Source organism: Capra hircus, chromosome 8 (assembly GCF_001704415.2).
Source record: "Capra hircus breed San Clemente chromosome 8, ASM170441v1, whole genome shotgun sequence".
In the NCBI taxonomy this organism is placed as follows: Eukaryota; Metazoa; Chordata; class Mammalia; order Artiodactyla; family Bovidae; genus Capra; species Capra hircus.
The window spans coordinates 85133247-85148071 of NC_030815.1; the positions used below are offsets into that span (position 1 = coordinate 85133247).

A 14825-nucleotide genomic window follows, 5' to 3' on the forward strand; every position below is an offset into this window, starting at 1 on the left:
ATTTGCCTTTTACTTGATGTTAATTAACTGTTGTATTTAAATTTATCACCTTTTTATTATTCATTTCAGTTTAGTATTAATGGTAGTACATAATTTTTACACTGTTAATGTGGTCTTCCTTACTATTAAGTACTTATAGAAAAGTATCTGTGGTCTGGAGGAAAATATATATTAGTTTAGGCATTAGTTTCTTCTTAAAGAAGAAACTGCAAGAGAGGAAATAGATTGTGAAAATGAATAGTCGCCAAAGATAAAAATACCCAAGTGGGAAAAATGCAGGTCTGGAATGTGCCACCAATTGATGTCAAAGCTGAAAGGGCTGGGAAGTTCCAAGCAGAACGTATGGAGTGATTGAATAGAAATTTTTAAGAACTGTTCAGAGTGGAAAGCAGTATTGGCTTTCTTCCATGTTGGAGTTGGGCATAATGAGGATAAATGAAGCAGGTCATCAGTTCATTCAGTCATTGCCCTCCACACTCAGCCATCCTTCCTTACTCCACACATGCTCAGGTTCACTGTGACAGTACTTGTGCTTGCCCTGTGGTAAAGAGGTGACCAAGGGTTCTAAGTCAAGGGGAGGGTTACCATAGAGACAAGTAAATAGGTGAACCCGTGTACCAAAAGTTTAAAAGTTATCATTGTTCTTAAAATGTTCCTATATATATATATGGTTTCCTAATACATATTCAAATTTTAAAATCATCAAAGAGTATAACTAAAAATATAAATTTTTCTCATACCAATCTTCATTTCTTCATTGTTTAGGTGTTTTAATAGCATGTTACTTAGTTTTTGCAACAAGAATGACTGCTGACCAAGCAATTATATTTGTTCGGGCAAAGCGACCTAATTCCATACAAACTCGAGGACAGCTACTCTGTGTAAGGGAATTTACTCAGTTTCTGATTCCTCTTCGCAATATATTCTCTTGCTGTGACCCCAAGGCACATGCTGTCACCCTAGCACAGTATCTCATTCGTCAGCGGCATCTGCTTCACGGATATGAGGCACGACTTCTGAAACACATACCCAAAATTATTCACCTCGTTTGCAAATTGCTGCTGGACTTAGCTGAGAACAGGCCAGTGGTGACAGAAGAAGTGGCCGACATACCTGGCCTCTCAGCTGAAATTGAAAAGACTGTTTCTGAGATGATCACAAGGCAGCTGGATAAGGAGTTACTGAGACATGACAGTGATGCATCAGACACTTTCACCCCCAATGCAGTGGTGATGGATTTTGAGAATCAGGATGTGGTTCTTTCCAGTGAGCAAGAGTTGGACCCTCTTTGGAAGAGGCGGAATGTCGAGTGTCTTCAGCCCCTGGCTCATCTGAAAAGGCAGCTCAGCTACAGTGACTCAGATTTAAAAAGGCCCGAGTCGCTTCTGGAGCAAGGGAGGACTCCATGGACAGTGCCTGCCCAAGCCTTGCTTTGCCATAATCCCAGGCAGCAGAAGCACATAAGCCGTTGTTACTACCCACAGTCTCCACAACTAGATTTAAATAAGGAAACGCTGGTCCGCAATACATTTTCTTTCTGGAATCACACTAAATTTGGAGTCCCAGAGGGACTCAAAGATGATGGGTCATCAGTTTTCCATAGGACGAGCATTCCAAAGGAAGTACAGAGAAGTAGAACCTTCTCTTCAGGAATTTCAGGTTCATACAACCCTGGGGAACCAGTCGCACCAAACTTTGCAAATATTCCTAAGGGACCAAACTGTTCTCAACAGAAAGTATACCACTGTGAGTGTGAAAGTCACGGTGGTCGTGGCCCAAGCTCTGTTGCAGAGGATGGTGAGACTTGCCGCCGCCCTGTGGACTGTGGGTCCAGTCCCAAAGCACAGTTCTTGGGGAATGAAACTCAGAACAGCAAATACCTGTCTGAAGTTGCTGCACATATGGCTTTACAGTCTGAGTTGAGTGTTGAAGCAAGGAGAATACTGGCAGCCAAAGCCCTGGCAAATTTAAATGAGATTGCAGAAAAGGAGGAAGTGAAAAAGAAGGTAGAAATGTGGCAGGTATTTGTATTTCATTTAATTATTTATGAGTAGGAAATATTTTTGTCAGAGCAAAAGTAATACACTTTCCCAAGTTCATTTGTTTTCAGGAATTTGAAGACATTTTGGTATAATACATAACTTTTGAATGTCAAGTTACTCAGCTGTAATACCAAATTGCTGTCATTGAAACAACAGACACAGGTCTCTTGTATAGGTTCATTTCAGTCTCTGTGAAAGAAAGCACTTAGTGCTCAGCAGTCATCAGTGTGCTTGACTGAACATGGCAATGATAGTGATTGATGACAATAGTTTCCTTCTTCCTTGCTGGGCCTGTGGGACTGATGGCCAGATGGATAGACAGCTGTAGGAACTGACCTGAAGCATCTCTAACCTGAGCCCTAGCAGGGAACCACACTTGGAGAACCCTGAGCTGAGAGATAAAATGAAATAGAGACAATTCTTTCCCAAAGCTCATTAACCCAAGTATCAAGTAAGGACAGAAAGATGAGTGATGAGTGCTGACTGCTCAGCAATCCCTCCCCAGCCCAACAAACAAGGCAGGTGTTGGATTCCAGAAAGCAAATGGGAGTAGCCACAGAGCCCCTGTGTCCACTAGTTTTATCTGAGATTGAGTCCCTGAGTTCTATTTCTTGGCTTTTACTTAAATTAGAATGTGACATTTTAAACTTTAACATCGTTTTGTGTTGTACTTTTATGAGGGAGATGTCTAAAATCATGCTCTCTGCCTAGAATGAGCAGCTGATTAGAGAGAAGACAAGCCTTATAAACCTAGTTATGGTAAACTGCCCAAATGTAGGGCTGACCTGGGGAGGCCTGGCTCAGTGATATTTTGGCTTGTTAGCCCATAATGTACCATGAATTATTTGTAGCTGCTTTTGAATCTCCTACCACTAATCAAGCAAGGTGTGTACACTTTCCAGGAGGTCAGGCCTTCTAGGTGCAGAGGCAAGAAGAGGAGGCATGGAGCCTGCCTTCACCTACAACTGTTTGACAGGAGGAGAGCACTTCCACATATGATTTTTTCATCAGAATTGTAGTGTTTTGCTTAATCAATAGTTAAATGTATTGCTGTCTTCCAACGTGAAATATTTTCTTTATTTCGTACTCCAAGCTGAACAAACATTCCACTCAGTAGGCGGGTCTCCTCCGCCTAACAGCCACAGTAGCTAGCGGCAGGACCTCCGGTTTCAGGCTTGACAGCTCACCACCCCACCGTAGGTCTGCCCCACATGACCAGTTTGAACACATAATATATACAAAAGCATTTTCTAGATGTAGATACAACTCTATCCTTTAGATAGGTTTTCCTTTTTTCCTTTCTGGATTTTATTGTGGGTCTTTCAGTAATAAAGAAAATCAGTTGAATTCTGTGTATCCCTAAGGCCCTTTCACATTGTTTCATGTGATTTTCACAGTAATCCTGTGAGACAGATGATACTATTTACAAATTCTTTGTTAACCTTTCAGTACTTACAAACTAAGTATCACAGGTGAGAAAACTCACAGAGGTCAAGTGATGTGCTTGAGGTCACGTGGTCTGAATGTAGCAGAGCCAGGGTACAGTTCATGTGTTTAATACTTTTCATCATCCCTGATGTTTTTCCTAGCCCCACTGGAAATTTTCAGAAAACAGCAATGATGTAATGGTCATTTTACTAAGAGGGTCTGTGAGTCATGTCGTTTCTGCATAACATAAAATTGAATAAAAGCTACTCTGCTATGTACATGATCTATGAGATATGAAGGACTATGCATAACTAAAAGTTTGGGCTTATTTAGGAGAAAATAAAGAGAAACCAGTGCTGGAGGACCCTGATAGCATGAGAAAAACATCACAGACTGGGGTAGAGCAGATCTGGGTTGGGAATGTGCCCTCTTAGTTTGGGCTCCTGGGCAAGTTACTTCTTTCATGAGCCTCCCAGTACATTCATCAGTAAAGGGGACTTCTATGCTGGGTTGCTGTAAGAAGCAGAGAAAAGGCTTGTGTCATCATTCCTGTCATACTACAAGTTTTCTATGAGTATTAGCTTGGGTGAATGAATGAATGGTGGTAATTATTCTGCTTATTACTATTGCAAACATGTATTTTATTTATTAAAACATAAATCTGAACCCTCTCAGAATAAAAATAGTTACCTTACTTTCCCCCCTACTCTCTGTGAGGTAAAGTTTTAAAATCTCCTTAAATTATCTCCAGGCATTTGGAGTATTGGCAAAACTTCCTAGTTGTTTTACCCTGTCAAATTCAGACTGCAGGACTTGTTAAATTTTACATGGGATTCTAAAAAGGAATTTGAAAAAAATAGGTTATATATATCATATTTATTAACTTTTTGACACTTTTATACTTTTTCATTTACCATTCAACTTTCTTGCAGTAAATATTTGTTTTGTTCCAAGGAGCCTGAAAAGAAAGTTTCCTTCTTGAATTGTTTCTGTGGTTTCTGAATGAAATGGAGAACTCGGGTTAACTAATCCTTCTTAGTATCAGAAGCATTAACAGCCCTCTCAGTTTATTCAGCCCACCAGTGGGGTGGGGATGAATTTCACAAAGGGAAACTGAGGCTTAGAGAAATCAAATGTCTTAGCCCAGGGTAAAAGTGGGACCACTGGGAGGGGTTCCAGTCCCCACCTCGGAGCCTGAGACTTTACTCTCCTGGAGAGCCTAGGGCTCATCAGATGTCACAGCATGCCTCCCTACCCTCCTCTCCCTCACTTTGTCTCTCTCTCTGTACCTTTCCCTCCTCTCTTGTCCTGTCCGCTCTGCTTTCTCTTTCTTTTTCTTTCTCCTTCCCTTTTTAGAAAGAACTAAATTCCCGAGATGGAGCTTGGGAAAGAATATGTGGCGAGAAGGATCCTTTCATCCTGTGCAGTTTGATGTGGTCTTGGGTGGAGCAGCTAAAGGAGCCTGTGATAACCAAAGAGGACATGGACATGTTGGTTGACAGATGTGCAGATGCCTCGGAAGCACTGTTCTTATTAGAAAAGGTAAAATAGCTGTTGAACAGTTGATGAAGTTAACTGAGGCTCTCAGTACAAGTTTTACACACTAAAAATAACCATTTTGAGAAAAAAGGACTCACACAGAATTCTATATTGAGGTCTAATTTAAAATTTTCCAAGGTAAGGGAAGAAATGCATCCCCAATGTAAACATTCAGAAGATACAAAAATGAAATGGGAAAATACCCATAACCCCAGGTTCAGTTCAGTTCAGTTGCTCAGTCGTGTCTGACTGTGACTCCGTGAACTGCAGCACGCCAGGCCTCCCTGTCCATCACCAACTCCCGGAGTTCACCCAAACTCATGTCCATTGAGTCGGTGATGCCATCTAACCATCTCATCCTCTGTCGTCCCCTTCTCCTGCCTGCAATCTTTCCCAACATCAAATGAGTCAGGAGAGCTACTTTAAATATTTTCATTGAAACATTTTCAAGTTTTTTCTTTCAATCTTATCAACACATATGTTAACTTGGAAAAATTATTTCACATAAAATTTTATACTTCATTTTTGCTCAAAATTATAACATAATGTTTTTCCATGTGTTTTTCATAAATGTAACCTTAAATGGGTAGATAATACTCTAATATGAGATATGCTATAACTAATTACTTTCTCATTTTCAGGTATTTGTTTCTACTTATTTACTGTGAGCATATAATGTGACTAACTGAAGTGGGTTGGAATATACATTCAGGGAGGGGGGTTCATGTTTGGGAACGCATGTAAGAATTAAAGATTTTAAAATTTAAAAAATAAAAAACTGAAAAAAAATAAAAATAAAAAGGGTGTGTATCACATATCCATTTATGTGTATAATTTTGTATATATAAAATATAGAAGGAAAAATAAGGAACTGATAATGATGGTTGCCTTTAGAGAATAGTAATAAGAGACAGTGGATCTAGAAAGCAAGAGAGACTTCATTGTAGATTCTTTTATACAATTCAGTATTTTTAACCATGTAGAGATAGTAAGTTTTCATCTATAAATAGGATTTGTTTTGTTTTAGGAAACAATGTTACCTCATAATCAGCCTTGAGTAATCTGCTATGCTGTGGTATAAACATTTCATTGCTTCCAAATCTTCTACTACTAACTACTGCTTAATATAGGCACACAGAGATACACACAGGCATTTGTGCACAGTTGTGTGATGCCCATGAGCATTTGAATGACAGAGATTAATCCGGAGCAGGGATAAGGAAGGCAGTTAACTTTCACTGATTGGGTGGCAGTGGGCCAGGCCCTTGCTAGGTCATAATTTCTTATTTTCACCTTTGTTCATCTCCATTGCTCAGAGAGGTAGAGGCCCCACTTTTCAGAAGAGGGAGTGTGAAGCAGTTTGCCCACAGCATGCAGCATGTGTCAGAGCAGGATACGAACTCTAGCACTGAAGTCCTGTACTTTTCTGTCTCATTGTGCTATTTCCACATTATTCACTCTAGTTCTCACATGCAGGGTGTTTACATTATTTACAGTTTTGATACAGATCACTGTAATGATAATTTGTGATTACATGTTTTCCTGCATTTCAGATTATGTCGTTGGAGTAGATTTTCAGAAGTAAAATTAGTGACTCAGTGGACAGGGTGTGTTGGATGCAAATTGCTCCAGTGATAGGGCTTCTCCTTTGCTTCTCCAAAGGAAGCAGCCCTTAGGAGTTAAGCTGGGGACTCATTCTTCAGGGACCTTTCCCCTTATGCTTTAGCATGTTCCTGGAGGGCTGTGGTACTCTTTCTTCTGTCCTTCCCCGTTCAGTATTGTCTGCAACTGGCAGGACATGAAGGCGCTGAGTGCTGAGTACTCAGCTGTCTAGTACACATACTTCTGTGAGGTGCCAGTATCTGCTAGGTGTATTGAGTGACTGTCTAGAAACAGCAAGAATGAATCATCTTCAGTACACTGCATGGAAGGCATTCGATTAAAAATTGCACTTATCTTCAGATTCAACTGTATTTTGTGTAATAAATAACCAGCTTTGATATTATCTCCTGAAAGCTGTTCAGATTAACATATAACAGTAAACACTGGTAGAGCCCTTGGTAGATAGTTTAGTATTTGAGGTAGTAAATACTTGATTGCAAACCAGTTCTTGGCTCAGCAGTTGTTTTGAGTTTATTTCTTGAGGCATTTTCCAGACAACTTGTTTGATTTTGATTTCTGCAAAACAGGGCCAGCAGCAAACTATTCTTTGCGTGTTGCATTGCATAGTGAGCCTGCAGACGATTCCTGCAGATGTGGAGGAAGCTGTTCTTGCCCGTGCCATTAAAGCTTTCACTAAGGTGGGTTGCACTCCTCCTTCCCATTTCATACCACAGTCAGCATAATCTTAGTAAATCAGAATCCAGAGGTCATCAGCCTTCTCTAAAATAAAACTTTTGGCCATGTTTCCCTTTAGTGGAAATATGTTTGACATTTTATGAAAGTTACAGACTTTTGGCTAAAAAATACCAGTTTTCTAACAATGATATGAGAAAAGGCTGAACGGTGGGTTTTTTGAAGGAAAACTTTGAAACAAAGACCTTTTATGTAGAGAGAAACAGTTGAGTGTTGAGGAAATATTTTAAAATCATGTGCCTAGTAGAATTCTAACCCTAGGAAAGAATCTTTTCTTCTTGAGCCAGTTCTACTTTGGGTCTGAACAAGAAACCACCTATTGAGAATTTAACATCCAGCTTTGCCAGTTCAGAACAGTGTCTGGTTGGCAAATCCTAAGCAAAGTTTCCTTTCCATGCACATCCTTTTGTCCTGCAGTAGTCTTTCCTGACTGAAGAAAGATGCCAGATTTCATGGCAAAAGAAAAGGTTTCCCTCAGCTAATTTGTTTTGTGTCTCTTGTATGTGATACCAAAATATCATTAAACAAAGAACCCTGTTTTTTGATGACAGTGTCTTTGGCAAACATTTATATTAATAGCAATTGTTATTTGTACTCATACGCCATTCTCTTTCCCCATCCACTCTTTCCAAAATGATGTCCTTACAGATTTCTGTGTTCCGCATCAGGAGCTTTTTTCTTCATCTAGAGCTTTACAGCACTAACCACTTTGCATCCTCTCAGTCAGTCTCTTTGTGACTATTTCCAGAGTTAGCACATCAAAACCAAATTATGTGATCTTTTACAACTGTGTTTATGTTTTCATAGACCCAGAGATTACCTGCTCTGTGGGGAGGGTTGTGGTTTGGTGTGTAACAAAGTATGCAGTTCAGGCCATTACTAATGTTATTAAGTTTTGCAGATAGGATAGACAAAACAATGATTAAGATAAAGTTAAATTTCTGAATTTAATTAAAAATAAGTCCTTATTACTGGTCTCCCTGAAAGCAGTAGGAATTCTTTACAATTTCTGTTAACCTTTCACAGCAATACTAATGAAAAGTTAAATATACTGGTTGTTCCAAATATGTCTATAAAAACATTAGAAGACTGTTCTTGGGTCTCTTTGCTTGTGTACAGTCTTAGGAATAGAGGCCCTGATAGCTTTTATTCCAGACTGGCTCGTGAAGGAAATCTGTGTAGCGTCTGCTTCCAGTGTAATAGATCAGATTTCCTTCAGGCCACAGCTCAGCAGCCTTGGCACAGCTCCCTCATCAGACACTGGGGAGTTCCTCAGTGGTGAGGCTGACTCCTCACTTGTGTGGCCTCCACTTGTGCCCCTCTGCATCATCCCCAGGGGGCTTGGAAGGCAAGGGAACCCATGTGATTATGGAGTCTGCTGCCTTCAGCCATAAAGTTGTTTGCCCCAACTCTGTCATGTCTTCTGCCAGTGTCCACAAGTTGTGTGAGACCCTTCCCAGCCCCCCTGGAGGGAACGGCCTTCCTGTCTCCCTCCAGAAGGGAAGGGATCACTGGTCAAGGAGTCCTGATCTTTCCTAAGGAGTTGCACATTTGGCAGTGGAAGTAGGGTGGAGGTGTGGTGATTGCTCTGGTGCTCTGTCCTAATGTCATTGCAACCCTGCAATACAGTGAACTTGGATAAACAATCCAAATATGTGTACATGGTGCCTTCCCACCAATGGGAAAGGAAATTAACTTTTACACAGAGGTTTTTACAAGTGTCATGCCCGTGTTAGATCTTCCTATTTTGTACTCACGGAAATCCTAAGGAGATGGATGTTGTGATCTCCATTTTACAGAAAGGTTAGATATGACCCGAGGCTACAATTGCTTACAGAGAGCTAGGCTTCCTATTCAGGTCGCCTAGTGCAACAGTTAAGCTGGTGTGCATTGTTTTAATAAGGAGACTTTCCCCTTAGGCCAGCCATGGTTGGTCTCTGGATTCAAAACCCCCATCACACTCACTGTTGGCTTGCTTCATAAGTACAGTACCTATCCAGGCACTAGATTTAATTGTTTTAGTTTTCATTTCTAAGTTTAGTATTGACATAAGTGGCAGTTCTAATACACTACTTTAATTTAAACTAATATGTGAACTGTATTGTGTGTCCTTTTTAGTTATATGTAATTTTGTTTGTAAGTTTTGTTTTTCTCCCCCCCTTTCTTTTCTCCCAGAATAAAGACTGGTTATAGTATCCTGAATTCTTGTTATAGTATACTGAATATAAATTTTCTTTATCACTAGGTTAATTTTGATTCTGAAAATGGACCAATAGTCTACAACACCCTGAAGAAGATATTTAAGCACACACTGGAAGAAAAAAGAAAAATGACAAAAGATAGCCCTGGGCCTGGCATTTAGTGACGCTGACTTTCCCTTCATGACTGTTTCAGACTTGAAGATCTGAGTGGCATTTCTGCTCATAGCTGAACAAATTGAAGTGTGGAACTGCTTCGTTTCATAGCACTGTATTTCAGATGCTCTCGGTTTGTGCTCAGAAATGCTTGTTCCTGTTTGGAGCAATTATTTATTTTAAAATATCCTTCAGTTATATTATGTTAAAAAATTGCCATAAAGTCAGTGCCACTTCTTTTATTTATGTATTTATTTAACTGAATTAATATTGTTGTATTAATATTTTAAGAATGTGGTATTTACATCCTTGTTCTTTTTTGACATTTTGGGAAAAGTTGTAACTCCTCTTTCCAAAACAATTATTTTGTTGATGGAGCTCTTCTCTTTATTGATGGAATTATCTGTTTACCAAATAGATAATTTTAATAGTAAAACTTTAATGTGTATGCCCTGATACATGACCTTAAGGAAGTCACCAAGTGTCTTAACTGTATGATATTTGTTATAAGAAGGCTATTGTTACATTTTAAAGGATTTTTTTACATTTGTTTGAATTTTTTGTTTTTTCTTTTTATAAATGTGGCAAAGAGTCTCAAACGTATTATTTTTGTGAGTGTTTTAGTTTTACCTTAAAGGATTGACAGTACAGTGTTTGGGACTTTTTACTGTAGGAAATAGGCTTGCTCTTTGTCAGGCTTCCTGACAACCTCACTGACCTCTGCTGTCAGAGGCAGAAGGAACAGTTCTTAACACATCAAGCCTTATTTCCACTCTCCTGGGCTGTTGCTGAGCTGAGCAGCATCTTTACAGAGAAAGTAGGATCGGTGACAAGCAGTGTAGGAAGCTGCAGGACTCCAGCAGAGCTGTCTTACAGGGGCGGGCGCCATAGCCACAGCCACTCCCCAGAGGCGGTTCTGTTCATGCTGATGGGGTGATAGAGCATGAGCGTCAGCCCACACGTCCTAACTCTACTGTTTCATAGACCCAGTTGCCTCAGGGCTTTATCTTTGGTTGCTTTTCTGTGAGAATTTAGATGTTTAAATTGAATTTGACTCATTGTAGGCTGCATTCACCCTACTGGTTTTAGATAAGAGGAAGTAATTGCCTAAATTATTTAGTTCCTTATAAACCAAACTATCAGTAATCAAAGCCATTAAATAATATTTAAGTGAATATGTGGGGCACAAGAGGCCAAGACTCTTATTTTCCCAATAAAAGTGATACTAAACCAGTTTCAAACTAAAGCTACTACTTAATCTTAAAGACAAAATTTCAGAGAGAGTAACTAATTTACAAGAAATGAAATTTCTCCAGCTTGTACATTTCTGAATCAACTCTAGTACATCAAAAATGTCTGTCATTATTGGTCTTACTAACTCTAGTGGCAAATGCCATACTGTTTGAATTTTTAGGAAATCAAATCCAGTGAATTTTAGTGAACTGGTTTGCCCATTCCTGAAATTTCTTATTTTCAAGTGCCTGATCTGGGAAAGACAGGGAGAAAACAATTACATTTATCCAAAGGTACATTAATAAAGATAATGTATTTTATACCTAAAAAGATATCTATCCTCATCTTTGTCGGTCTCAAATGATCATTTCAGATTAGAGGATAGATCCTGCACAGCCATGCTGTGACCACAGCAGTGCCTGCCTAAAATCTAAGTGTACCACTCTGAAAAAGAGAGATGGTGTGATGAATCAGGTTGTATACAGGTTTTGTATTTATTTGAATAAAAGTGGGGAAAAAGCGCATGATCTTTGTCTTGTACTTCTTTAGTTTAGTGCTCTTGAGATCCTGATGATAAAGATTTGGCTTTGTGATTAGGATTTCCTACTGAGCAGACTGAGTAGTCAGCTGGCCAGGCTCTAGTCAGCCCCGACTCTGTTGGTTCAGAATGACCAAGGGGTGGAGACAGCCAGATAGGATTCTAAGAGAAATATGGGAGGAAAATCTCAAGGTCAGCAGGATTCCTGCCTTCCAGTATTTGAACTGGTGAAGAGTTCTCTGTAGCCCAGAGGATAGAAGTCTACCTACTAGAAGAAGTTACAGGCCTACAAAAATTCAGCTCAGCAGAGTGGAAAGAGCCAAAACTGCACACATTCAGAACTTAACTACCATGGCTGAGCACATGCATTGTCTTGATTACTTCTCTTACCAGGCCAGGAGTGAAATACTTCTCATACTTGGCTGATGAAAGGATTCCCCTCTGACTGACTTTGAAGTATGTTCTCCCTCTTAAGGCCCTTTCAGCACTGGACTCCATGAGGGCATTACAGAGCACTGCTTTATCTGTAACTTCAGTGGGAATATCCTACAAATTTTGTCCTCTGAGAAAGACTGAGCTCACTCTATTGCTATTATATATGTGTGTGTGATACACACACGCAAACATACATACATATATAGAAAGTGCATGATTTCTTGCCACTTCTGTTTTTTCCTGTTTCAGAGAACTTGCTGATGCTCTTTGAGATGAAGTGCTGCTATTTTAAAGTTGCTTCATCTGTTTGCATAACTCAGAAACACTATGCTGATCTACTTTCTCATAGCTTCAACCAACTTCCCAGTTCTATCTGAGAAAGAGTATGTGCTTTCATCACTCTGGATTCCATGAAAATAAACATATATCATACTTCAATAGAGAGGAAGTTTCTGTATTTCTCTCTTAAATGGAGGACACTTGCTTATATGCTTGGGTGCTATTTCTGGCTGTTCTCTAGAGGTCTGAAAAAGTTTCCAGAGATAGTATATTGTAGACAGAGTGTGTGCCCCAAGTTCTTGATATCTGAAGGCCCCCAAATAATTTGAGGATAATTTGATTAATTGTTTAAAGTGACAGCTTACTCACAGGATCTTTGTTGTTCAAAATTACTAAGCATTGATACATTTTCAGTAAGAACCACATTTCCTTTGCTGCTTTTTATGAATGTGACCCAAGAGTAACACCTTACCCAAGGAGCCCTTTTCAGTATTGAAGTGAAAGTTGCTCAGTCGTGTCCAACTCTTTGCAACTCCCAGAATACTGGAGGGGGTAGCCTATTCCGTCTGCAACGGATCTTCCCGACCCAGGAATTGAACCAGGGTCTTCTGCATTGCAGGCAGATTCTTTACTATCTGAGCTATCAGGGAAGCCCTAATATCTGGGCTTCCCTTGTGGCTCAGCTGGTTAAGAATCCACCTGCAATGTGGGAGACCTGGGTCGATCCCTGGGTTGGGAAGCTCCCCTGGAGAAGGGAAAGGCTACCCACTCCAGTATTCTGGCCTAGAGAATTCCATGGACTGTATAGTCCATAAGGTCACAAAGTCAGACACGACTGAGCGACTTTCACTTTTCAGTGTTAGGTGGTTGAAAATTATTTACAGATAAAATGACAGGAGAAAGATTCAACAAATCCTGTTACTCAGCAGTGGATTATTTTTTAGTTATGCTTTTAAGCATGAGCTGATCTCTGATTAGCCCAGCACTGGCTGACAATAAAACTGATTTACAAGTAATCACAATGGAGCCATTCAACAGTAGAGCTGTAGTGAACCTTCGTTCTAAATCGTCAATTAAAGTAGCTAGTCACTAAAAATAATGTCCCAATAAGATTTTAATATCATAAAATCTTTTGCCCTGAAAAATAAAAGTTTCATACATCCACTGTAATTTACATCACAAGAGAAGGCTATTATGCCCTTGCCTCCTGGCTTTCTTGATTAAAATTAAAAGATGTTTCACTCTTCAGATTGCCTCTTTGGGAGAAAAGTTATATTTTTAGAATACATTCCCACTTACCTAACCATTTGATTACAGTCTGCAAATATTACTTGGTTTTGATTTAGTGAATTGCCTTTTCATTTCTTTCTCCTCTTAAGAATAAAACAGACTACTCAGACATTGAATTATATTGAACCATACTGAATGGCCATTTCTGCAGGTCAAAAATTATCAAATATGGGCCATTTTGTACAGTTCAACCGAATACTAAATTTCATTTTCCCGGGGCCAGTAGGTGACATTTTCTAAATTATTTTAGCAAAGTTTAGATGATCAGTTACTTTCTAAGGATATCCTTTATGTTCAGAGTTCCAAAAAAAAGAAAGAGCTTAATATAAAACTATTCTTTCAGCAACTGATTTGTGCTCCTCTGAGCTTCCACTCCGCTGATGCTGGGGACACCCAGGAACCATTCAGTCAGTCATCCCTCCATCAGGAGCCAGGTCTAGTTAGTGCAGGTCTGTGTGTCTCCTGTTGATGCTGTCTCCTTCCATCAGCACCCAAAATGGGTTCTGCATTGTCTGCCACTTAGCTACCCGCTTCAGCCCACACCTGCATTCTTTCTATACAATGGTGGAAGAGTAATTCTCAACACTTTGTTATTGTTAATTCTGAGTGTCCTTCAAAACTCAGCTCTGCCCCTTCAAACTATGTATTAATTAACAGTTTGTTAAATGTAATTAAATTCAACTACCTGATGACCCCAGAGGTAGGGCGGTGTCATGAGCTGAATTAAGTCCTAAAATTCATATGTTGAAATCCTAACCTCTAGTACCTCAGAATGTGACTGTGTTTGGAGACAGGCCTTTTAAGAGGTGATAAAGTTTAAAAGCAAAGTCCTCCGTATGTGTGTCTCATGTGACTTAAATGTAAGATGCTGGATTTGTTGGTATTTCTTTTCATCCATGAAACTGCTACTCCTGGTGTAACACTGGTGCATAGGGAGGACTCAACAAATATAATATGGGTAAAAGGGAAGAGGGTTGAGGAAAGGAAAGTAGAGCCCTGGTGTCAGTGTATATAGGAAAAAATACCTGGGTCAGTTATGTTTAAAAATTGGGTTATTTGCAAAGCAGAGATAGAGACACAGATGTAGAGAACAAATGTTTGGACACCAAGAGGGGAAGGTGGGATGAATTGGGAGATTGCAATTAACATATGTACACTATTGATACTATGTATGAAATAGATAACTAATGAAAACCTACTGTGTAGCTCAGGAAACTATGCAGTGCTCTGTGGTGACCTAAAAGGAAAGAAAACCCCAAAAAGGGGATATATGTATATATATAGCTGTGCTTTGCTATATGGTAGAAACTTAACATAGTAAAGCAACTATAC

General features: G+C 39.5%; 1 protein-coding gene across 4 annotated transcripts in view; it reads left to right on the forward strand.

The window, feature by feature from the left end:
• Window positions 1-11471, forward strand: part of PTPDC1 (protein tyrosine phosphatase domain containing 1) — a 73863-nt gene extending 62392 nt beyond the window's left edge. For all 4 annotated transcript variants that reach the window (XM_018052507.1, XM_005684179.3, XM_005684176.3 and 1 more), the window contains 4 exons: window positions 766-2021; window positions 4827-5012; window positions 7199-7309; window positions 9610-11471. In XM_018052507.1, the coding sequence (XP_017907996.1) occupies window positions 766-2021; window positions 4827-5012; window positions 7199-7309; window positions 9610-9726 (1670 nt within the window). In that variant the 3' untranslated portion in view covers window positions 9727-11471. The remainder of the gene's footprint in view (window positions 1-765; window positions 2022-4826; window positions 5013-7198; window positions 7310-9609) is intronic.